The 27,233-nt window shown below is 36.5% G+C and overlaps 1 protein-coding gene across 1 annotated transcript in view; it reads left to right on the forward strand.

Annotated features, from left to right (window-relative positions):
- Positions 1–27,233, forward strand: part of PTPRR (protein tyrosine phosphatase receptor type R) — a 355,218-nt gene that overhangs the window by 253,806 nt on the left and 74,179 nt on the right. Inside the window, exons 7-10 of the mRNA XM_044679874.1 lie at positions 3,584–3,770; positions 10,178–10,262; positions 25,414–25,493; positions 25,906–26,043. Coding sequence (XP_044535809.1) covers positions 3,584–3,770; positions 10,178–10,262; positions 25,414–25,493; positions 25,906–26,043 — 490 coding nt within the window. The remainder of the gene's footprint in view (positions 1–3,583; positions 3,771–10,177; positions 10,263–25,413; positions 25,494–25,905; positions 26,044–27,233) is intronic.

Here is a 27,233-nt window from a genome sequence, read left to right on the forward strand (position 1 = left end):
ATGCTCAATGTTAGGCAACCCAATGACCCTCATTACCAACAAGAGAGTTTTTAAACTGGCAATTACCTAAATAAAAGAAATGGTCAATTTATACTACTTCCAACCCCAAATTGATTTTCTGAACAAACTCATAAATTGAATTCAGGTATATGTTAAACATGTCCTCTTAAAAGATGACAAAAGAACCATGATAAATAAGATAAAATTTAATGCTGCTAGTAATCCAACATTTATAAAATATGTTTTCTTTAAAAAAAACAGTAGTGGGGCAGCTGGGTAGCTCAGTGGAGTGAGAGTCAGGCCTAGAGACAGGAGGTCCTAGGTTCAAACCCGGCCTCAGCCACTTCCCAGCTGTGTGACCCTGAGCAAGTCACTTGACCCCCCATTGCCCACCCTTACCAATCTTCCACCTATGAGACAATACACCGAAGTACAAGGGTTAAAAAAAAAACAGTAGAATGAGACCCTGCCTACAGATGTTAATTTTACTCTACTTATTAAATTGCCTCATCACCACCCATATTTAGTTTACTCTAAATAGCAAGTGTTCTATGGCAACAGAAATCATCACAAGCACTCCATTTTCCAAATGAATAACAGTTTGCCACCATATATTATTACTAGATAAGATGAATATTGCTGGTTGGGAAATGCCTTCACTTTAAGATCAACAATTGAGAGTTTAACTCTAACTGCCCTTGTTGACATAATCTGAAGCATCCAAGGTGAAGGGTTTGGAATTGTTTAAGGTTAGAGGGAAATGCCTTTGCAATCATAAGAGGTACTTTATGATAAATGGATAACCACAAAAGATAAGACTTTTTCTTCTTTCTTCCTTCACTATTCACCTCCTGCTTTGGTCCTGGGCTTCCCAGTAGCCAGGGTTGTAGAGACTGGTCAAAAGGCTCACATGAGATGGAAGTCACCAACTTTGATACTTCTGGTGCAAAAGAGGACCACTAAGTCTTACCACTTTCCCTGCCACTGCCTCCTCAGGTCTTCTAGACCTGACCATCTACCTTACTTCTATCTGCTCCAGACTTCTAGCACTGGCATCTCAGTTACTATGTCATCTCAGACCCCTTTTCATCTGGTTTTTGTTTTACATGTTGGCTCCTTAAAGTTATAATGTAAGTTCCTAGAGAGCAGAGAGTCATTTATATTGTTTTCTATTTGTATTTTCTAATACTACTAGACTAACACTAACACTAGAGGGCAGTTAGGGGAATCTCGGTGATGCAATGGATAGAGTGCTGGCCCTCAATTCAAATCTGACTTCAGACACTTTCCAGCAGGGGAAAGTCACTTAATCTTGTGTGCCTCAATTTCATTATCTATAAAATAAGCTGGCAAAGGAAGTGGCAAACCACTCCACTATCTTTGCCAGGAACACCCCAAATGGGGTTATGAAGAATCAGACATGACTAAAACAACTGAACAGCAATAAGTCTTTGGCATAGTGCCTGACACATAGTATGTATTTAAATTAAAAGAATTATTTTTTTCATTTACACTCTAGCTTTCAAAGTAACTATAGTCCTAATTATCAAAAGCTGTGGCTTTCTTTTCTTTTCCTCGTTACATATCTTTAATTTCTTTAACTATGGTCATGTATTATAATCTTGAGGACCTTCACTTTCCTACTCAACTTAGAAGTCATAAATATTTCATGTGTCCCTTTGACATAAAAACAATTGGATTCATCACCTAAAAGTTCCACGAATAACTACTTAAAATCAGAAGTTATCCATAATAAATCATTTAGGAGCATTGATAGTACCTAATTTCCCCTTTCATTCAAGTGACTTTATCTTAAATTCTCATATTCTTCATATCATAAAATACAGAGCTTTCAAGGTCCTGGTTTTCAATTGCTCACCTCTAATACAATTTGTGTTTCTTGTCCAAGGTGCCAAAATGGCTACTTCTTTTTCTAATCTAGCTTATTAATTGGCTTCCTAAAATGTGGAGATGAGAAGTGAACACAGAATTCCAAATTTGATCTGATTAGGACAGAATTTAACAGGATTATCTCTCTATCTCAGTGATTCCCAAAGTGGGTGCCACCATCCCCTGGTGGGTGCTGCAGCAATCCAGAGAGGCAGTGATGGCCACAGGTGCATTTATCTTTCCTATTAATTGCTATTAAAATAAAAAAAATTAATTTCCAGGGGGCTAAGTAATATTTTTTCTGGAAAGGGGGAGGTAGACCAAAAAAGTTTGGGAACCACTGCTCTATCTAATGCTTGAATCTATTCATAGTCTAAAATGAAGACTTAGATTGCACACCAGGGTTTTTTTTGTTTCAGCCTCTATTTCAAATTGTTGAGTTATATCAAGCTTGTCATTGCCTTTCATGTGAACCACTGTATACTCAGAACCACACACATACACACACACACACACACACACACACACATTTTATGTCCACTTACATTTGTGAAGTTGATTCTTGAATCCAAGTAAAAACAAGACCTAATATATGCTAGTAAATTCTTGTGAAGGAAATGTGTTTGACTGCTATAGTCAAATTTAGATCCACAAGAGAAAGGTTGACTAATTCTTCTTTTGTAATGCAAAATAGATTTATCTAAAATAGTAAATTCATTTTATTACATTCAACCCAGAATTAGATATTTGAGATTTTTTTTTTTGGATCCCAACCCTATTATTTAACATGTTAACTATTCTCTCAGTTTTGCATCATCCTCCAATTTTATAAATATATCTATGACTTTATCTCAGTCATAATTATTGTGAAACAGTACAGGAGGAAGCACAGATCTTTGGGGTACTTCACTGGAAACCTCCTTCCAAGTTAACATTGAACCATTGATGATTTCTCTTTGGATCCACCTATTCCACTAGTCTTGAACCCATCTACCCATATAATCATCAGGCTTAAATCTCTGTGTATTTGCCACAAAAATAGAATTAAGAAACTTTGCCAGATACTTTATTGAAAAATAGACAAACTATATCTACTTCTTTCTCCTTATCTACCAATCTAGTAACTAGACCCAAAATGTAAATAAAATCAATCTGCCATGACTTTTTGTTGGTTAAGCCATTCTGGTTCTTTATGATCATGACTTCCTTTTCTAGATGTTCACTTACTATCCCTTTAATAATGTTTAAGAATTTTGCCAAAAATCAAAAATCAAGTTCACTGGCTTAGATTTTATGTATTCCACTTTCTTCTCTTTGTTGAAAATTGTAATAGTTGACTATATCCAGTTCTACAGTACTTCTACCTTTCTCAAAGATCATTAAAATCACTGAAATCCTATTTCCATAGTATTCATTTGTGTAATAGAGTAATCTTTTAAAACCAAAACCCCAAATCCTATACCCATATAAACAAGTAATAAATTATATGCTTTTTTAAAATTTCTACTCCCACAGTTCTTTCTCCAGATGTGGATAGCATTCTTTCTCATAAGTCCCTCAGAGTCATCCTAGATCATTGCATTGTTTTTAGTAGCAGAGTCAATCACATTTGATGGGAAGACAAATATTTTTAAGAAATGACTTATTTTAAGTAATTTTATCTAATGCAAAATCAAATTATTTCCAAATGCAGGCGAGGATCCAATGTGTCTCTTACTTTGGACATGAGTGGTTTGGGGACTATCGAACCTTTCATCGCTGTGCCGACCCCACGGGAGAAAGTGGCCATGGAGTATCTGCAATCGGCCAGCCGGGTGCTCACGAGGTCCCAGCTGAGGGACACCATGGCAAGCTCTCATTTACTCCAGACTGAGTTCATGGTGAGTCTCTTTTCCCTTGTTTCAAAGGTGTTTATCTATGTGTGTCTGGGCAGCGAGGGGTATGACACAGAACTTGACACCGTATGCTGTCATCATCATCAAGAAGGCGTAGCAAGGAACAGCAAGGCAGCAGATGTTGCCCATGCTCCTGAGGGAGGACGAGTCTTCGTTTCCCTCCAAGACTGCCTGCAGCTAGCATATAAAAATCAAAGTGAGCTCAACTAACAAAGCTGACTGTGTTTCCAAGAGAAAGACCAAGACAGTCAACGGAGACTTCCGTGAGGCTGAGCCATGCCCCTCTGGGGAGTCTGGTTACCTTGGTGCCTTATCCTGTGTCTGTATTTGTGTTCCCTCGTGTTGTGCTCCTCTGGAGAAAGTCTCCTACGTGGATGGGGCTGTTCAGCATGAGACTAGACATCTTAAGGCTTTCTCATAAAGTTAATGAAAGCTGCATCCTTAGAAACGTCATCCGTGCCCTTCCCTCTTCTTTCTGGGATGTCTTCGGCAGATGTCACGGGATGTTGATGGCATCGAGTCAGGAAGGGAGTGTTTCTGCCCATGGTAGTGTAGGTTTAGGGAACTCGTTCTCCATGTTTTCTATCAGTACCCATCTCAAATTAATGTACTTTTAAAAATCATGTCTACCTGGCACAGGAAATTGACATTGGGGCAGGCCATTATTAACACTGAATGTCTAATAATGAACTTAATTTACTATTCTGTGATTAGCTCTATTATCAGGGAAATGTTTGAGTAAAGAATTCAGTTAAATACAATAAGCTACTCTAAATATAGTTCTGCTTTTATAGATAATTTCATCCATGTTTTTAAAAAAATTTCCTTCTGGGCATTGACTCATTCGATATTTTCTGTCATATCTAAGATAATAAAAGAGAAATGATGCCAAAAATTGTAATGAATCTAGCCTGGAGTCAAGAAGACCTGAGTTCAAATGTCAGACATTCTCTATACTATGCTGCCTAGCTGCCCTATAGAATATACATGTGTTATATTATTTATAGACAGCTAGGTGACTCAGTGGATAGAATGCACATCCTGGAGTTGAGTAGACTCATCTTCCTGACTTCATATCTGGCTTTATTAATACTTACTAGCTAGGGAAGTCACTTAACCCTGTTGGCCTCAGTTTCTTCTTCTGTAACATGAGCTGGAGAAGGAAATGGCAAACCACTCCAATATCTCTGCTAAGAAAAGCCCAAATGATGTCACAAAGAGTCATACACAACTGAAAATTATTGAACAACAAAATTTTTAATCACTTCATTAGTATATATTCCAGATTGCTTTCCAGAATGGTTGGACTAATTCACAGCTCCACTAACAGTGTGCTAATTTGCCTATTTTTCTAAAAACCCTCCAGTGATTATTGTCAACATCTTTCTGTCATCTTGGACATTTTGTGTGTGTGTGTGTGTGTGTGTGTGTGTGTGTGTGTGTGTGTGTGTGGTAAAACATCACATTTTTTAAATTACATTTTACTATTAGGTACTTAGAATAATGTTTCATATGATTATTGATTGTGATACTTATTTTGAAACCTTTTCATGTCCATTGGAAAATTAGTCTTCAGTGAGGACAAGTTAACAAAATCATTTGTTAGTTCACAATAATTCTTGAGTATCAGACTCTCGTTGTGGATAGTTGATTTCAAAGAGTTTTTCTCCCCAGTCACTACTTCTCTTCTTATCCAAGCTGCTTAATTATATTCATACAAATTTCTTTTAATGTTAAGGCATCATCTATCATATCTTTTGTGATTATCTCTATTCCAGATTTGGTTAAGAATTCTCCCCTTGGAAATAGCTGTGAAAAATACCTGGTTGAGTCCTATTTTTAAAAGAATGCTATGACCTTTCACGGTCAGAGCCTATATTTATTTTAAGCTTCTTATATGTAGCGTATGGCATAAGATCTTAGTATAAACTTAACTACTGCCAAATTGCTTTCCAGTTTTTCTCAGCAGTTCTTATCAACTAGAGAATTCTTCAAATAATTTATGCTCGAGTTCTTCAAACACCAAGTTATTGGGTTCAATTGCTTCTGATTCATCCTTATTTATATATTCCATTGATCTATTTTAAAAATTTTAATCAATATTAAATAATTTTGACGACTACCATTTTACAATGTAATTTGAGATCTGAAATGCTATTCTGCTTTTGTTCCTACTTCCACCATCACCACTATTGCCTTGAGATTCCAAATCATTTGTTTCTCCAAACAAATTTGGATATCCTTCTCTCTAACTCTCTAAAGGGTCCTTTTGGTTACTGGTATGGTGTAGCAGTAAATCTGTGGATTGCTTTAAGTAGTATCATGATTTTTGTTATATTAGTGTAACTGAATGAAAAGTCGAATGAACATAATGTAAAGAGTATTTTTATAAATTTCTTCAATGTGTCTTGACACTGAGAACTGGCTCTGAGAAATCTTATTGATTTTGTCATTATTCAGAATGGTTCTTTCCTTTCTATTATTTTTAATAATAAAGAATATGAGCTTATTTACACCTGGAATAAAAATCTTTAATCTTTATTATATTCTAGAGAGTTGTTGAGGAGTATTTGAGCAACCCAAATAAAAATATAATTGATGATAAACAAATAGAATCTCTCCTCATAAAAGAACTTCAATTCCTTGATTTGATTGCAAATTTCACAGATGTATTTGAACATTTACTAAAACATCCATAGTTTTCAAGAATCCATTTATGTAGGAGATCCAAGAAAAAATCTCAAATTTAGCTTCAGACCATTTAGCAAACTTTCTTTTCACCTTTTTTTCTAACAATAACATTCTTTTCACTATCTCATAACCTCATAAAGAGATCATCTCTTGTTTACTTAGTAGTAGTATTAGTTCTTGGAAATTGTCCCATGCACTAGTCCTTGATGTATTCATGTCCTAGATGAGTGTTAACATACTGAGTGATAGTCTGTGCTTTTAAAAATGATTTTCCTTTCCAGAATGACTATAGAAATCCAATCCAATTCATCTCAGTTCAACAAACACAATATCCAAAACTCTGTGCCAAAGGAGATGGGGCGGTGCAAATTTTACATAAGACCTCATCCCACCCTTCATGAAATACATTTATTGGGAAGTCTAACACATATAAAAACAAGATCAGAGATAGTAGGGTCATTGATTTAGAATAGGAAGGAATCTCATAGTCCCATTCTTTCATTGTATAGATGAAGAAACTGAGACTCAAGGAGATTAAATGCCTTGCCCATGGTCACACAGTCACAAAGTGGCAAAATTGGAATTGAAATTTTGGAACTACAAGGTCAAGCTCTTGCCACTGAATCACATTTTGTCTCTTTAAAATAGCTATCATACTAAATAATACATGATGTATTTAAATGAGGCATTAGAAAAGTGCTAATTCTGGCCCTAAATTGAGGTGGGGAAAAATGCCCCCTTCTTATCCTCTTCCTTTTTTGCTTTTTGTTTTTTTGTATCACCAGTATTAGCAATAGGCCTAAAACAGGAAAACTGCTGCATATATCCTTGTTGCTTGTTTGTTTGTTTGTTTGATTCATTGATGGATTGATTGCAGAGATGAAGAACTATGGGTATCAACTATCTCATATTTTCAGATTCAGATGATATATTGGTTAATTTTGCTAAATGTCTTCTTATTTTCTTTCTATTTTTATTCTTTGTTGCAAGGAATAGTTCAGTGGGTAGGGGAAGAGGGATAGATTTGGAAATTAAAGCAATATAAAAACAAAGGATATGCCCAAAAATTAAAATGTAACAGCATTATTAAGGAAGAGGAGTCGTTATTAAAGGGGGTAATCAGGGAAGGCTTCCCAGAGAAAATGGTGTTGGGATTAGGTTTTAAGGGATGAATAGGAATTCAGAGGGTAACTAGGTTGTTCAGTGGAGAGATTGCAGGTCCCAGATCCAGAAAGACTCATCTTCCTGAGTTCAAATTTGGTCTCAGACACTTACTAGCTATGGGGCCCCTGACAACTCAGTTAGCAGTATTTTCCTCAGTTACTTCATCTTTCAAATTAGCTAGAGAGGGAAATGGCAAACCACTCTAGTATCTTTGTAAAAAATAGCCCAGTGGGATCTCAAAAAGTTGCACATGACTGAAATGATGGAAGAACGGGAATTCAAAAATCATAGGTGGTAGGGGTGGGGAGATTCATGGTATAGTAGAAGAAATATTAGCTTTACAGCCTAAAAATCTGAATTTGAGTTCCAGATATGAAAGTTACTGTTTGTATGACCTTAACTTATCCTATCTGTGCTTCAGATTCCTCATCTTTCCTTATTGCATCTAGGATCCAATATGATTTCTTTGACATTTGAAGATCTTCACAACCTAAGTCCTTCATACTTTTCTAGGTTTCTTACACTTTACCTCTCCCAGAACTCTTTAATACAGCTATTTAGGTCTATTTGCTGCTTTTTGCTCCTGACAATATATTTGCTATCCCCATGCCTTTGTCCAGGCACTCCCTCATACCTAGAATGCTTTCCTTCCTCACTTCTGCCTCTTGGAATCTCTGGCTTCCTTCTAGACTCAGCTCAAATAGTATTTTCTACAAAAGGTCTTTCCTGCCTCACACTTCAGCTGCTCAGGGCGGGGGGATGCCCATTTATTTTGACTACCTTCTAAATAAGTTGAACATTTCTTCTAATTACTTTAAAAGATTACATTGAGAAGAGGTCTCTAGGCTTCACCAGACAGCCAGAAGGATCAATAACATAAAGCAGGTTAAGGACTTCTTTCCTTCAAAGGTGATCTCACATCTTCTCTATATGGTCCTAGAATGCTCCTGCTAATGTATATGTCATGTCCTCCATTAGAATGTAAGCTCCTGGGTGCAACAAGGGGGTTCAGTGGATAGAAAGCTAGTCCTGGAGATGGGAAGTCCTGGGTTCAAATCTGGTCTCAGACACTTCCTAGCTGGGTGACCCTGGGCAAGCCACTTAACCCCCATTGCTTAGACCTTACTGCTCTTCTGCCTTAGAACTATTACACAGTATTGATTGTAAGACAGAAGGTAAGAATTTTTTTTTAAAAGAGTGTAAGCTCCTTGAGAGCAGGAATTAACTTTACCTCTTAATGCGGGTCCAAGCATATTTAATAAATTCTTGTTGATTGATCTTTAAAATCAATAAACTGGTGACAAATGGATGAAATAGAAAGCAACTGCTGCATGTCAGATACTGTGCTGGCACTAGGGTTACAAATGCAAATATGAGACATCCTTTGTCCATAAATGGTTTACATTCTAATGGGGGAAAGGCCACATAAGGAAATAGAGAGATTTACAGGGATGGATCTGGAGCCATAGGACAGTCAAATTCCACCCTCTAGTAGCAATGGAAGAAATGATGCACTCCATCCTAGGATCAAAAGTTGCAAAGGAGAGAGAGAAGTGAGTTTGTTCCCATTCGCTCTCTCATCAAGCTCAGACTCTAGGTGTGGTTCCAAAGATGAGAGGGGTAACTCACTCAGGGAGAAAGGTAGGGTATCTGGTCTGAAGATAGGTGCCATTCCAGGTGTGTTTAGCTGGGCAGATGGCAAAATATCCCAAGATTTCTGGGAACGATACTATTTGCATTAGTTTACTTCCAAGCTTGTTAAGAAATACAGGTAGGAAAGTTTAAAACAAAATCATAAATGTAATGAACTTGGTCATTTGTGATGTGAAAACAATACAAGAAACATCTTAGACAACTTTATTACATTAGGAGAACAAGTTAGTTATTTTGGTGATTAATAGGTAGGCATTATCAACAATACCCAGAAGGCTGTAGTTCCTTTTTTGAAATTTGTTTGTTTGTTACTGTGTTAATTCCCTCCCTCCTTCCCCAAAACCATTAGAGAAAACATCTTTTGATAAACAGATATATGTATATATAAAGCTATATCTTGCTAATTTCTCTTTATCAGTGCTTTCACTGGAGATAGACACACATAAGCCATTCTTCAACGAATATCTCTATTGCTGTGTATAACCAACAGTGTATCAGTGTCCCATCTTTCCATATCCCCTCCAACATTTGTCATTTGGCCCTTTTACCATGTTAGGCAATCTGAAATGTGTGAGATGATATCTCAGAGTTATTTTAATTAATTGTTCCTGCTACTTAAGTTCTTAGTAAAAAGGCATTTCTAACTACTGAAGGAAGGCATATGCTAAATTTTTCTATGCTCCCAAATTTTGGTGCTATATGGTAAAGTCCCAATAGTCCTACACATGTTGTAGTCCTGGATACAGCTTATACTGCTGAGGTTGTACCATTAGGATTTGGAATCTGAGGTATAATAAAAGGAGAGGGAAAGAGAGAACTCAGAGACAGTGCCATCTAAAAGATCTCATGAAGACACTAATTTGATATAATTTATTTTTTTGTAGGAAATACCAATGAACTTTGTGGATCCCAAAGAAATTGACATTCCACGTCACGGAACTAAAAACCGCTACAAAACCATTTTGCCAAGTGAGTTTTTTTAAATGAAGGTTTCCCTTTCTTGTAGATTTTTTAGTGCTACATATGTCATCTAATGTATCCAGAAGGGTACAGTTTAAAATAAATCTATCCTAATTGTGCAACACTTTTCATGGGTAAGTCACTTAATCTTTCTAAGTCCCAGCAACCTCACCTATATAATTAATGAGTTAAATATTGACCTCAGAAAACTCATTCCAGCAACTTGTGTCACAAACTGATATCATTAAAATTTTTGTTATTGTTTAGTCATTTCCATCATCCCTGACATCATTTGAGATATGGGTGACTATGGAAGCCAAATGTGGCAGAAAGCATCCGATGCTCTCAAACTGTTAGTTTAACTGAAATGTTTTGCTTGGTTTTTATTACAAGAAAATGTTTAGAAAATGTTTATTTGTGGGGAAGGGGACATTAAGGGGAAGACTTTTGGTGCAGAAAAAAATGCAGCAATCAAATTGTTTTTAAATTAATAAAATGAAAGGCTTGGACTAAATGGATCATTCCATTCAGCCACTCTAGGTTCACCATTCCTATTTAGAAGACTTCATCAGGACTAGATAACATTTGAGGTGAAAGCTTCCTCACTGAGCAAATAACAGATAAAACTGATGTTTAAGCAAAGCCCATAAATGTGACAGGGTATTAGCATTGGAAAAGAAATAATTGGCCACTCATTCCAGAGATTTCTCATCTTCTCTTAGTGTGTCTCCTAAACTTTAGGAAAATGGTTACTTAGTCAAATTACTGTCTTCATAACATGGCCATTATAATTCAATGCATTCCCACCCCCTGGCCCAGGATATTGAACCCTGACTGTGATGGTAGGAATAGAGATAACTGGAGCAAAGCCTTCAAAAAAAACTACTACAGAATCCTTGCTAATGGGGACCATGGGGAAACAGAATCTGCCTTTGCATTTTCATTTTTGGCGAAGCTAGGAATGCTTCATTAACTTCATTCCACTGAAACCCATCTTTAACTAGTCTACAAGGCTCTGTCTGGGTACCTGAACTATGGTGTTTGTTGAAAGACATTCTATTAGGAGCCCTTGACAACAGTTAAAAGCCAATCAAATACTGTATCGGATGGAATTGGTTCTTTAAAAAAAATATCCCTCTAAAATCTTTTGAGCAAAAATAACTGCTGAATTTCTATCCAGTCCTCTAGTAAGCTTGCCCCCAAATCCTCATTTGATCTCAAAAAGGTTTTGGAAAAGATATGAATTATCAAAAAACTGTAACACTCCCTGTTTCCTGCCCTGATGATATCAGACTGGGGCTTTGAGACGCCTGTGTCAGCTTTTCCATTCCCAGAACTGGGTGGATCTCTTGATCTAAGGCACCTGGAATGACAGCTGATGGTGTACATGATGGATTTTCTGTTGAAAGTGTCTGTAGACTGGATACCCCACCCTCTGCCCTGCTGAGCGATTTCTAATTTAGAAAATGGAAGTTGCTCAAGTCACACTATTGGGTGGGAAATGTGATCTGGGAAGGTGAGAGTGAATATGCTGGGCAGTGTGCTGGAAATTACTTTGGGATCTATTGGGGGCTAATTATATTAAAACGTGACTCAATTCAACAAACTTTTATTAAGTCCCTAAAGTAGGCGAGCATTGTGCTAAGTGCTGGGGCTAGAGACCAAAAAATACATAAACTACCCCTGCCCTCAATGAGTTTTTTTAAAAGACCCCTTCTGTCTTAGAATTGATACTAAGTATTGGTTCCAAAAAAAAGAATGGTAAGGGCTAAGCAACTGGGGCTAAGTTTCTTGTCCAGGGCCACACAGCTAGGAAATGTCAAGCTAGATTTGAATCCAAGATCTCCTATCTCCAGGCCGGACTCTCTAACCACTGAACCACCTAACTGTCCCCCTACCCCACAATGAGCTTTGGCATGGGATAAGAGTGAAGGGCTTCCTACAGGCTCTTTGCCATGGCTTTACCTTCCAACCAGCTCTACTCCACCAAAAACTAGAACTTCACTCCTGGCTCCCTCACAGCTCTGATAGATGAGCCTTTTGCCTTATCTAGCTAGGAATCAGACCTTTACATGACTTTTCCCCATTGTATCCCCAGTTGAGTACCCTTTCTTCCCTCCCATGCCTTTATATAATGTCTTCCACTATTATATTAGAATATAAGGTCCTTGAGGACAGACTCCTCATTTCCTTTTATATTTATCCCACTATTTAGCACAGTGCCTGGCACAAAGATCTTATTAAATACTCTATTTGTCTGTCTGTCTGTCTATCTATCTAACTACCTACTTATCTCTAGCTTATCTATCTATCTATCTATCTATCTATCTATCTATCTATCTATCTATTTCTGTCTGTCTACCTATCTCTCTTTCTCTCTCTCTCTCTCTCTCTCTCTCTCTATATATATATATATATATATATATATATATATATATATATATATATATATATGTCTGTCTGTCTGTCTGTCTGTCCATCTATCTATGTATCTATGTCTGTCTGTCTATCTGTCTGTCTGTTTAGTTAGCTAGCTACCTATAGTCTATTTTCTCATCTATCTGGTGGTACAGTGGATAGAGTATAGGGCCTCGAGTTGGAAGATTCATTTTCCTGAGTTCAAATCCAGACAAGGCACTGAACCCTGTTGGCCTCAGTTTCTTCATCTGTAAAATAAGATGGAGAAGGAAATGGCAAGCCATTCCAGTATATCTACCAAGAAAACTCCAAATAGGTTCATGAAGAGTTGGACACAACTGAAATGACTGACCAAAAATATATGATTGATGTATTTGGAATCAAAAATAATTCCAAATACTCCTCATAACCTTGTTAGTTCTATGAACTTGAGCAAATCTTTTAATGTCTCAGGTGAGCCTAAGTTCCTTTTTCTGTAAAATAGTGATAATAATAGCACCTAGCTCACAAGGTTGTTTTGAGAAACAAGTGAAATAACAGGTGTAAAATGCTTTGCAAAACATAAAGTAGTCAATAAATTTTAAGTGACTATTAGGTGCCAGACAGTGTGCTAAGTGCTCTATAAATGCTATTATCATTATTATTCTACTTGAGAGATATAATGAATGAATAAAAAGTATGTAGCAAGGGGGATCATGGTGATCTTATAACCTCAAGTCAATGGGGATCAGGCAGTAGTTCTTTTTCATCTCAACAAGGTCTCTGGACATGGGTTCTCTCTCTTTACCAAACATTTGCCTTGTTGAGATGATGTAGGAAATATTCCTTGGTCCACAAGGATTGAAAGCTATCACAGTTCATCAAATCAGGATTTGTACAATGTAAAACATTGTTCTTATTAGTCATTTTATGGAAGAGATCTCAAATAAAAAAAGAAGATGAAGAAAGAAGATGAAATATAGTATTTTTCAGTCTACGTTCAGACTCCATCAGTTCTTTCTAACAGGACAGGAGGCATTTTTCATCATAAGTCCCTGGGATTGTCTTGGATCACTGTATTGCTGAGAATAACTGGGTCATTCACAGTTGTTCTTTGAGAAATATTGCTGTCAATGTGTACAATGTTCTTCTGATTCTGCTCATTTCGCTTTATATCTTTTTATGTAAGTCTTTCCAGAAATCATCCTGCTTGTGATTTCTTATAGCACAATAGTATTCCATAATTCTCATATATCACAACATATTCAACCATTCCCCAACTGATGGGCAACCTTTCAATTTCTAATTCTTTGCCAACAGAAAAAGAGTTGCAATAAGTATTTGTGTACAAATCAGTCCTTCCCGTTCCTTTTTTAATTTTTTGTGATAAGGATCTCATAATGGCATTGATTGGTCAAAGAGTATGCACAGTTTTAGTCTTCTGTGTTTGGTTCCACACTGCTCTCCAGAACAAGTGCATCAGATTGCCATTCCACCAACAATGTATTAGTGTCTCAATTTTTCGGCATCTCCTCCAACATTTATCCTTTTTCTTTTCTATCTTCTTAGCCATTCTGATAAGTGTGAGATAGTACCTGAGACTTATTTTAATTTGTATTTCTCTAAGAGTAATTGAGAGCATTTTTTCAGATAACTATAAATGACTTATTTTTTTATTTGAAAACCATCTTTTCATATCCCTTGACCATTTATCAATTGGAGAATGACTTTATTTTTTAAAATTTGACTTAGTTCTCTATGTATTTGAGAAACTAGCCCTTTATTAGAGATACTTGCTGCAAAAAAATTTTCCCCAGCCTTCCGCTTTCCTTATAATATTGGTTGCATTTGTTTCGTCTGTACAAACCTTTTAAATTTAATATAATCAAATTATCCATTTTACATTTTATAATGTGCTCTCTTGTTTTGTCTTAATTTCTCTGTTATCCACAGATATGACAGGTATATTATTCTATGTTCCTCTAGTTTATTTGTAGTATCCCTTTATATTTAGATCATGTACCCATGTCAGTCTTGTTATATGGTGGGAAGTGTTGGTCTATGCACAGTCTCGCCGTATCATTTTCCAATTTTCCCTACAGCTTTTGTCAAACAATGAATGCATGCATGTATGTACATGAATATGTGTGTGTAGAGAGAGAGACAGACAGAGGCAGACAGACAGAGGGGGAGGGAGACAGAGACAGAGAGACAGAGAGGAGGAGAGGGAGACAGAGACAGAGAGAGAAACATAAATAAACACAGCGTATTGCTGTGGTTAGAGCACCAGGCCTAGAGTCAAGAATTTTCATCTTATTCAGTTCAAATCAAAGCCCAGATACTCCCAAGCTGGTTGACCCTGGACAAATCACTAAACCCTATTTGCCTCAGTTTCCTCATCTGTAAAGTAAGATAGGAAGGACATGGCAAACCAGTCAGTATATTTGCCAAGAATACCTCAAAAAGGGTCCCAAAGAGTTGGACGTGACTGAAAACTGCTGAACATCTATCTCTCTATCTATCTGTCAATCTATCTATCTGTCTGCTCTCCATATGTCTGTCTGTCTATCTATTTGTGTGTGAATATATATGCATACACATATGTATACATATATACGTGTGTATATACACACATACACACACTTATTTCAAGAGGTAGAAATAGTGGGTCAGGAAAAGCCCATGCAGGAGGTTCCCTGCCTACATATTGAAGGATGGTAGGGAATTTCTAAGGTATTAAGGTGAGGAAGGAGTGTATTCCAGGCATGGGTGAAAATCTGTGACAAGGGTAAAGATTACCAAAGGTTTAAATCAAATTCACTTCTGTCATGTTACTGAAAAATTTCCTCTATTTTACATTTCCATTCCAATCAATCAGAAAATATTTATAAAGCACCTACTCTGTGTCAGACACTATGGATAGAAAGACCAAAATGAAATATTCCTTGCATTCAAAGAGGTTGCATTTCTCTGGTGTCCCTTGGTTTTTTAAACAATAAGGAAGTGAAGGAGATTTTCTTCCCTACCCTGATTTGAATGGCCATGAACCAATGAAGTCATCAGTATTTGAGAAAATATCTATACAAATAAAAATATCTTCTAAGAAAAATAGCTACACAGATAAGAAGCTCACTAAAAAACAGATTATAAAACTCATGTCAGTGTTTACATTAAAATATTTTTCATTATAAACAAGTTTATGAAATGGCCAAATGGCAGAAACCCCTCTAAACATATATAAATACTAAACTATGATAAACAGCAGAATCATAAAAGAAAAGCTGTATTCATAAACCAATGTTCACAGTGGAACTCCAAAATTATCCTATTTCTTCCACATTAGGAAGTTCATTTATCCAGCCTTTGATATGTAGGAATATAAGGGAGATCCAAGTGACATCTGACCTCCATTTCATGTTTATGAATTTTGCATCCAGTGAGCTACTTAGCCACCTGAATTAGTTCTAATTTTTGACATTACTATGGTTAATTTTAAATTTCCTCTCATGATAAAACAATTTTAATAGAAAAGAATACAACAGAGAACTAGATTATCAGACTATCAAAAAGGACAAAAAGCTTTTGTGGCACTCATTTCTCTTTAACAGGTTCTCTACATGTCCTTCTATATTGGATTTTCTTCATTATCACTTCCTTCTATTTCCTATAGAGCACTGATGTTTCCTTCTGCATCCATTGTAAATAACTCAGAATTAGCCATCTTGAAAAGTGTTGGAAGATGCTACCTTTCTTCACATTTTTCTTCTCTCAAAGGCACCAAGCATCATTCCTTTCTTCTTGCCTTTGTTCATTTAAAATCACAGAATCCCATACTTAGAAGGAATTTCAGCAATTATCTAGTTCAGTGGTTCCCAAACCTTTTTGGCCTACTGCCCCCTTTCCAGAAAAAATATTACTTAGTGCCCCTGGAAATTATTTTTTTTTAATTTTAATAGCAATTAATAGGAAAGATAAATGCACCTGTGGCCATCACCACTTCCCTGGATCACTGCAGCACTCACCAGGGGGCAGTAGCACCCACTTTGGGAATCACTGATCTAGTTCATCCTATATCCATCCCCCAAAGAATCCCCCAAAACAACACCCCATTGGGAGTAAGTCTAATTCAGAATATCCTTCTAGTTAAGTTTTGGTATTGGGTGAAATGAAGGACAATAAGTCAAATAAGTCAATTAGCAAAAGATTTACTTTGCCCCAAAGGCATATACAATAAGGATAATTAGTAGCACTTGCCCTCTACAGATATAACTTTCTTCTTCTCTTTAGGGAAATAGGCAGGAGGCTCAGTGTGGTGATTATCTTCCAGCATTCAAATCTGAAAGGCAGGAACCCAAGTAGATGGGACCTTTCATGTCCTTAGGTGACCAGAAAGACAGGTCAATAAAGCAAGAAACCTCTAAGAAGCTGTATCAAGGGAGGCAAGGCTTGAGGTTGCTCCATACCCAACCCAGTCAAGCTCCTGTCTTTGTTACCATGGAGGATCTAACTCTAAGACTGTGCTGGAACCAATTGTTAAATTTTCAGTGTAAGAACTTATACCTTGGAAATTGGCAAAGCAGTATAAATCAGTTTGAGTCATTGTTTTATTGATTGTCTAGACTTAAGAAAGTGAGGGAGAACATATTAAAAATGAAGATAAAACCTGAAAGTGTGACCCGTATACATTTTTCCCCCAAGAGAGTCAGGGCAATGTTTTCCTGTACATCTCCACTCTAACCTTTTGAGGAAGGGGGAATCACTGATAGATATTGGACCTATTGCAGGATCCAACAAATATTCATTTAGCCTTTCCTTGAAAGCCTAGAGAAGGGAAATCACCATCTCCCAAGATACCCAGTTTCACTTGGAGGTCTAATTGTTAGTGGGTTTTTTGGGTCAACTGAGTGGCCCAGTGGAAAGTACCTTCCTAGTAGTGTGACCCTGTTCAAGTCACTTAATCCTCATTGTCTTACTCTTTCCACTCTTCTATCTTGGAACCAAAACTTAGTATCAGTTCTAAGACAGAAGGGAAAAAATAAAAAAAGTTTTCTTTATGTAGCAAGACTTAAAAACTACTTTATCAGAATGAGGCAGACTACATCACTCCCTCAGGCTTCGAGCATAGCTCCTCCTATAGAGTGTGAGGGCATCTTTCTTTAACATCATCAGCTTCATTCCCTCTTCTGGTGTGCTCCTCCTGCCCACTAGCCACCAGTGTATTATTTCCTAGTTCCATTTAACCAGCCAACATCATTTAGTTTTTGCAAAGGGATATTTACTGGGAAGAATACAAATCATATAGCCTCAAAACCAAAACCTGAGAGTCACATTTTCTGCTGTACATACTGGGTCCCTAGGAAAATAAGTTCAAACTTAAAATAGTTTCTTTTTTTCTTTCTTTAAAAATAACTTCAACCCTTGTCTTCTGTCTTAGAACCAATACTTTGAATTGTACGAAAGAGAGGTAAGGGCTAGGCAATTGGGGTTAAGTGACTTGCCCAGGGGCACAAGGTTAGGAAGTGTCTGAGGCCATTTGTGTACCCAGGACATCCCGTCTCTAGTCCTGGCTCTCGATTCACTGAACCACCTGGCTTCCCCCTAAAATAGTTTCTACATAACATTTATCTCACCAACTTCACCTTTAGATGCCTTTTAAATTCTTGAAGATAGTTGTATTTCTCCTGAGGAAAATATCCCCAATTATTTCATCTAGTTCTTATAAGGAATGAACTCTAGACCCTTCATGATTCTGGTTGTCCTTTGGGTGTTCTCCACTTATCAATGTCTTTTCTAAAATGTGGTACCACAAAATTTAACATAATACTCCAAATGTAGCCTAATTGGAGCAAAGTACAGTAGGACTCTCACTTTTTAATTTCTGTAAGCAATATCTTTCTTAATGCAATACCAAATTTGAATTTCTTTTTTGACTCTTGATATAACCTTTTTGACTAATATTGAGCCCATTAAATTATGTGAGATGTCTTTCAGATAAACTACTCTTTAACTATGCCTTCCCCATTTTGGATTTGTAAGACTGATTTCCTGAAACCAAGAGTGAGATGATAGGTTATATCTATTAAATTTCATCTTATTAGGTTCTGCCAATGGTGTGCTGGAGATAGCTTATACTAAATGAGGAACAATCATTAAATTTTCAACATGAGCATTAGTACCTCAGAAATTGGCAAACTATAAATTAGGATTTGATTCATTATTTTGTTGATTGTCTGGATTGAATAAAGTGAAGGAAAAATGTTAATGCAGATTAAATTTTGAAGTGTGCCCTGTGTATACTTTTTCTTTCAGTAAGCCAATTGTTAAACATTTATCAGTACACCCTTGGATTCAGCCTATTTTTTAAAAATCTGTCAAGCTTTTGATCTTTTTGGATACTGACTCTCACTTCCAAAGTGTTAATTATCCCTCCCCAGCTTTTTGTCATCTGTATGCAAATTTGATAAGAATTCCTCTTATGCCTTTATCCCTATCATTGCTATTAATTCTTTAATGTTCTTCTATCTCCTTTTTTTTTTTAACCCTTGTACTTCGGTGTATTGTCTCATAGGTGGAAGAGTGGTAAGGGTGGGCAATGGGGGTCAAGTGACTTGCCCAGGGTCACACAGCTGGGAAGTGTCTGAGGCCGGGTTTGAACCTAGGACCTCCCGTCTGTAGGCCTGACTCTCACTCCACTGAGCTACCCAGCTGCCCCTTCCCCATTACTTTTTAAAGTCTGAATAATAACAAAATAAATCAAGCCCTTGATGATTTTCAATATGTAAATGCTCATACTGAAAATTTTACAACTGGATCCAGCACAGCACTAGGGCAATACTTTATAATTAAATTCAAATGTTATTGGATAATGGACTTGTTATGGTAATCTTATTATACCATGATTACCACATAAGAAAACACGACAGAAGAACTGTATTGATGCTCATTGTGGGGAATTATCTAAGAATTCTGTTCACCAATACAGTTATGATGGTTAACCGGTGAGCTGTAACTTACATGTTGGGGATATATGAGATATAATAATCATAATGACAATGATAATAATAATAATAATAACTAACATGTATATAGTGTTTACTTGCTAAATGCCAGGCACTATGCAAAGCACTTTACAATTATTATCTCATTTAATCTCACAACTCTGGGAGGTGATGCCCATTTTGGAGATGAGAAAATTGTGTCAGACAGTGGTTAAGGGGCTTGTTCAGATTCACACAGTTACTGAGTCTCTGATTCTGAATTTGAATTCAGGCTCAGTACTCTATCTAGTATGCCTCCTAGCTGCCACTTAGTCCATAAAGATTAAATGTCTTGCCTAAGGAATGTGTTGGATGCAGGATCGGAGATCTTCCTGATTTGTAAACGAAGTATTGCGTGCGAAGTAATTGCTGCTATATAGTATTCATAACATGTGCTGTTGTTCAGTTGCTCAGTCATGTCCGACTCTTCATGACCCCCTGGATCATAGCCATCCATGAGGTTTTCTTGGCAAAGATACTGGAGTGATTTGCCATTTACTTCTCCAGTGGATTCTTTTGTCAGGCAATCAGAGGTGAAGTGACTTGCTCAGAGTCACACAGCTAGGAAGTGTTTGAACCTGAATATGAACTCAGGCCTTCCTGACTCGAAGCCCAGTGCTCTTATAACCTCTGAGCCAAAGCTGCCTCTTATTCATAACATATAAAATATGCTTCTATGGTGATGATGCTCTAACTCAGTCACTCATTTGTTTAAAACAAGTCTCTGACTTTAAAATAAATATTTTGATAACGGTATCCCAACATGATTAGTTTCCTTTGTGTTCCTATTTATTTTATTTTGTGCATGTAAAAGACATTATTCTGAGAAAGCGTTCGTAGACTTTTCCAGGCTGCCAAAATGGTCCAAGACACAAAAGTGGCTAAGAAGCCCTGGCTTAAGCCCTGCTAGTTTATTAGCCCAAACGTCTATAATTAAAATGAAATCAAGTTTGGCAGAAAATAGATGCTTTCCCTTTTACTAGAATTCTCTTATGTTCTTGATTAAAAAGAAAAGTATTTGAGACCCACCAAATCTTGGGAAATGCTGCAAATTATTCATTTCCATCCATAAACTGAACTTAGCTGCTAAGCAGGGAGCCTGTTCTAAGCTGTTTTATAGGGTAGAGGTCACACTACATCAGGTTCATCACAGGCATTGTAAAAACTAAAGGAAGTGGGCGGGGGTTTTCAAGGCTGAATGGTTTGGGGTGTTTGTGGAAACTTCTAATAATCAGCCTGTACTGAAAAGGAATGAGATGTTTCCTGTCCTCATATTGCTAAGAAAAGCAAATTTTCCTTACTGGAGAAGGCAAGGAGGGCAAGGACAGAATTTTCATTTCTCCGGTGCAGAGACTCTCTTGGTCAATCTTGCTTGTAAATACTGTGCCAAACTAGGGGTGAACCTCTCTGAACATAGCTAGGCTTATCTTTAGACAAGAGACCTACAATCTATCTCCAGGAATGTACTTGAAACCCATCCAAATCAATTTAATTTTATATATATTGATACATTTAATAAGCACCTACTACATTTTTACCAAGCACTTGGGGGTTCAGAGACATCAATAAAACAGCCCTCAAGAGCTTATTATTCATACTACATGCAAATAATTACTTATACAGTCCATATTAAGTTGAGGCAGTATGGCATTCTGGAATATGCCATCATTTTGGTGTCAAGTCATTTTGGTTGTGGTGTCAAGAATACCCTGACTTCAAGTCTTACCTCTGACACATAGACAATTAACTATAATGACCTCCGATACCTCACTTATCCTCTCATTTCTCAAAGACTCTCTCAATTTTGCATTAAGTACAAAATATCTGAAGATCATCCTAGATCAATGGTTTCCAAACTTTTTTGGCCTACAGCCCCCTTTCCAGAAAAAATATTACTAAGCCCCCTGGAAATTAATTTTTTTTTAATTTTAATAGCAATTAATAGGAAAGATAAATGCACCTGTGACCATCACCACCTCCCTGGATCGCTGTAGCACCCACCAGGGGGCGGTGGCACCCACTTTGGGAATCACTGTCCTACATAGAGGAAGTTTCCTTAGATGGAATTTCCTTTTACAATGAAATCATAAATCTAGATGTTCCCCCAAAACACACATATACACACCCATGTGTATGCATGCACATGCAGTAATAGTTTCAAGAAAAAGGTATTAAGAGAGGATTAGGAGAGACCTCATCAAGAAGGTGGTCTTTGAGCTATACTTGGAAGGAAGTGAGGATTTCCACAAGGTGGAAGTGAGGAAGGAGTACATTTCAGCTAGCAGGGACAACTTATTCAAAGACCCAATTCCATCCTATAGACATGTATTAAGTGCCTACTATGTAAAAGATACCACACTGAGGAACTAAGGACACCAAGGCATTCACTGCTCTCAAGTAACTTACATTCTTCATTTGAGATTTAGTAGGAACTGGCCACTAGGAGCCACTAGGTTAACCTTCAAGAATCTCGGATGAACTCTACTCCATGACAAGAGGAAATTAGTGGAGGAGAATAGAAACCACTGACTTATTTTATCAAGCAATTTGTATCTTGAAGGTTTTATTATCTGATTTCTTCTGCCTTAAAAATGACCCTAGAAAATGGGCAGATCACCCTTTTAAGTTCATCACAACTAAATATACAATGAAAATATTTTTTTAATTGTCCTAGAATGCCAAATGCAGTGCTCTTCAGACTTTGGCTGAATCATATGCAACAGCAATCAAGCCAATGTTTTGTCAGTGAATAATCTGATGCAGAGTAACAGGCACTTCTTTCCAATGGGCACTTGATTTCAGGCTGGAATATCTTTTTGCCTTCATATAGCTAGCCAGAGGAGTATAACAATATGATATTAGGCAGTGTAGGCACACCTACACTAACCTATTTGTGGAAAAATCAATAGCATTGTCTGCTGGCCTATTCTCAAACCCAAGAGGATTCACATTTGCCAAGTTGCCAAAAGTAATGTCCAGGGAGGAAATAATGGAGTCATGGACTTGCCTAGTTCTACTCCAACCTGCATCATTTGGCAAATGAGTAGCATCGTCCCAATAGACCTTGTTTTCCTCCTCTGTGAAGTGAGAAAATTGATCTGGATGAACAATTCTTCAGATGAGATCCATGGATCCTCTAAATTATATTGAAATAAAGATATATATTTTTCCCCATTCAAATTCACAAACCCTTGAAATAAGATTTTGGGTGGAAAAAATACATCTTTATTTCAAAACAGCCTCTGTATTTTATTTTATTTTCTGCACTTGAAAACATGATTTGGAGAAGAGAGTTCTTAGGTTTTGCTAGACTGTCAAAGAGATTCTGATGGGAAAAAAAAGATCAAGAACCCCTGGGCTAGATGATGATGATCTGGATCCACATTGCCTTCTGGTTTGGCATTAGTGTGCTAATTTCACAATTTGTCTAAATTATTTTCATAGCTTGCCTTTTCTCACATTCATTGACGGATCAATAATCATCCTTCCAGTTCCATGTTCATTTGATTGGCTTATTAATATGGCATGCAAAGGAACAATATGAGAAAAATTTTTGATCAGAGATTATCAAGGAATACTTAGGAGTGAGTAAAGCTAGGAAATATCTTTCCTGATTTTTGGCACAGATCTCTATCTTCTGGTCTCCTTTGACTTTGACCAGGAGACAATCTTTATTCAAAGTTGGTAAAAAAAAATCTGTCTCATCTCCCACTGTAAAGCTGCAGATAAGTTTCAGCTCTTCTGGAGCCAAATATATGGCTTGCTCCCCACTAGTTGATTATTTTAATGCTATCATCCCAAAGCTCTTAATCTTAATAGAATATTATAGAGTCTCCACATCAACTTCTGGTTTGGCATCAGAATGTGCTAATTTAATAATTTAAATAATTTTGAAACCTTATCTTAGTCCATACTTATGACTCGACAATTATATTCCTAGGCTAATTAATTACCTTAATATCTTGTAACATATTGTCCCCAAAGTTTGTTACATTCAGAATGAGGTAAAAGATTGGGCTGCTTCAAGGAACAGAATTTGGGACATGCCAAAACTACCACCATCTAATTAATTAGCAAGGGTGTTTCAGGCACTGTGCTAAGAAAAAGCAAAATATATCCTTACCCTCAAGAAACTTACATTCTAATGGAGGGGTCAACAGGTATATTTATGTATAACTATAAATATATATCATATGATATGATATAATGATATATAATATGATATGATATATGTGGCAATAATATAATCAATAGTATCCAAAATATATTATTTTATTGTAGGTATTACATGAATATATAAACACAATATTTACAAAGTATACACAAGATCATTCTAGAGCTGAGATCCTTAATCTTTCAATCATAGACCCCTTGGCAGTTTAGGGTAGAATATTTTAAATTTCAAAATAAATTACATTAGATTACAAAAGAAAACAATTATATTAAAATACAATTTTAACATATTAAAGGGGAAATGCTCATGAATTTCTGGTTAAGAACATCTGCTTTAGAGGGCAAGACCTTTGACCTTCAAACCTTCCTTCTGAGGTAATAAGTTCCCCATTGCTTTAGATATTAAGGAGAGGACACCTGACTATATCAAGCTTCTTGAAAATATAGCCTTGAACTGAGTTTTGAAAGAAGTCACAGATTCTAAGAAGTGAAGGTGAGGAGAGAGAAACTTCTAGAAATCAAGGACAGTGATTGGAAAATGGCAGGAAAAAAGATGGAGTATTATATATGTGGGAGGGGGGAAGAAGTAGACTAGTAGGGCTGGGCTATAAGTCTTTGATCCTACCTTTCTTCCTCAAGTGCCTCCTACTTCAGCATCAGCTGAACTTACAAGTTATAAAAGACTTGTATTGTAAATGGTGTAGACCATCTTGGTCAGTTGATGGAGATTGTAGAAGAGATAGAAAGGAGACACAACTCAGCCACCTCATTATACCTCTAAGAGAATGGAGCCACAAGAGCACTTCAATGCAGATTCCTGAGCAGGGCCATTCTAGAAAAGGACTTGGAATTTTTTTTTTAATTTGTTCATTACATTTAAATACCCACTCAATTCTCTCCCTCTCTCCCCTCTTCCCATTGGATGAGGCATCATTGGACAAAAGGATACATGTATATATAAAACAATGTCTTATTTATTTCTACTTATCATTCATTTTTTGAGTTGAATTGAAATGAAAATTGACTCAAGTCAAGAGATATTTGTAGGTAGTCAAGAGATATTAACAAAATGACTATAAACACCTTTATACAGGTTTTTTGTTCCACATCAAAAGTTAGTAATAAAATGGAATATGCCAGAAGCACTATATTATCCAATTGCTAATTTTAAATATCTTATGGTTGGTCATGAGGAAGACAGATAAAATAAATTTGGAATCACTCCAGAAGACACCACCAATAATGGGACATTTGGCTCAGAACAAGGAAGAATTCTGTAGTCATTATGCCTAACAACATAATGGACTTTCTTCTAGGATGAGTTCCCCATTGCCTAAGATATTCAAATAGAAGATGACTAGACATTTGTCACATGTTTTAGGGGCATGAAGATTCCTCTATTAGAGGAGAAGTACAACTAAAATTCTCAGAAGTCCTTACAACTCTTAAGATTTCATGATTCAGCCATTCATTTTATCCACTGATACTTGAGTTCACAAGGAAATTTTTCCAGTGTAATCTGCTTAATTTTCTTTTTTTCTTTTAATCATTAGATCCTCTCAGCAGAGTATGCTTGAAGCCAAAAAATCCGACTGATTCTTTGAGTACATACATTAATGCTAACTACATTAGGGTGAGTAAATAAACATGAATTTCTTTCTGGTCATTATAACAGTGTCATTCCTTGCCCATCCTGTCCTCCCTTTCCCATTAAAGTAGCCTAACATTCATTTGATATGATTATTAACTATTTTGTGCTTTTTTGCTTAACTGTAAGCATTTTAGTAGTGTTTTTATTATGTCTTCCTTATCTGGGTCTTGGCAGCCTCTTGTTCTCTTGGGTTGTCCAAGCGGGTGCCATAATGCAATGCATGGCTTGCTGGAAAACCACCATGTCGAATCTGATGTGATATTCAGTGACATTCTCCTAGTCTGTGTTGCTTTTGGACCCACAGAGCTATTTTGTTTTGTAGATCTTTCACCTAAATTTTTAGAGCAAGGCATGAATTAAAAGCCAATATTTTTTTTCTCTGCATTTAAACCAGGGTTACAGTGGTGAGGAGAAAGCTTTCATCGCCACACAGGGGCCCATGATTAACACCGTGAATGATTTCTGGCATATGGTCTGGCAGGAGGACAGTCCCGTCATTGTTATGATCACAAAGCTAAAAGAAAAAAATGAGGTATGATTCTTACGTGCTTGCCAACATTGTGAGTGAACCCGCACCGAAGAAAAGATCTTCCATGAATAAAAATGGCATGCTCTTTACAACAGACATTTTAAAGATGGAAACTTCCAAGTATTTAGTATTTTTAAAAATTTTTATAACTTCAGATGATCTGCTACTAATTTTCTTCTCTGAATTAACATGGTATCTTTCTTCCAGAGATCAAATACTTAGTATCTCCAAAAAGTATTACAGCCATATTGGCATCCTCATAGGATCATAGATTTTGAGCTCAAAAGAATCTTAGAAGCCGTCTAATTCAACTCCCTCAAATGAAGAAACTGAGACATTGAGGGGTTAAATGATTTCCCTGATTCACACAACTCATGTCTGGAGTATAAATGGAATCCTGGTCTCATATCTAGCCTGCGCTTTATCCATCATACCATTTATCATATCTATTTTAGAGATGAGAAAATTAAGACCTACAGATAATTAGTTACTTGCCCCAAGATCTTATGTATAATATATTATATATCTCATATATAATAATATATATTATACATCATATATAATAAAATAATAATAAAAGGAGAAAAAGGAGTCCAAGTTTCCCAACCATTTTAGAGAAATCTCTAATGGAGAATAGGGTCATGGACAGCTAGAAGGTAGAGTAGATAGAGTGTTAAACTTGGAATCAAGATATTCAAGATTTGCCTCAAGCATGTGGATTTGTAGCTATGTGACTGAACAAGTCACTTAACTTCTCTCAACCTCAATTCTTTATCTACAAAATGGGGACAATAATAATAACACCTACAGGGTTGTTGAAATGATCAAATGAGAAAATGTTTGTAAAGCACTATGCATCCCTAAAAAATTACATAAATACTATTATTATTATCATCATCAGATCATAGATTTAGAATTGGAAAAAGACTTCCAAGGTCATCAGGTTCAACATTTGCATTTACCACATGAGGAAACTGAGGCACAGAGGGTGAGGAAGTCTTGACCTGGGGTCTTTCCCAACTCTACATCCAGCACTCTATCCACTTTTAGAAAAATAAAATTGTGAAACTTCTTAAAGCGTTAGCCTAAATTTCCTACATGCTTCAAGATATATTGAGATCAACACAGACATTAATCACCCTTCCAATACCCTGACATTATTTCTCAGCTGCCCAAACCAGGATAACTTCTTT

Source organism: Gracilinanus agilis, chromosome 5 (genome assembly GCF_016433145.1).
Source record: "Gracilinanus agilis isolate LMUSP501 chromosome 5, AgileGrace, whole genome shotgun sequence".
Lineage (NCBI taxonomy): Eukaryota > Metazoa > Chordata > Mammalia > Didelphimorphia > Didelphidae > Gracilinanus > Gracilinanus agilis.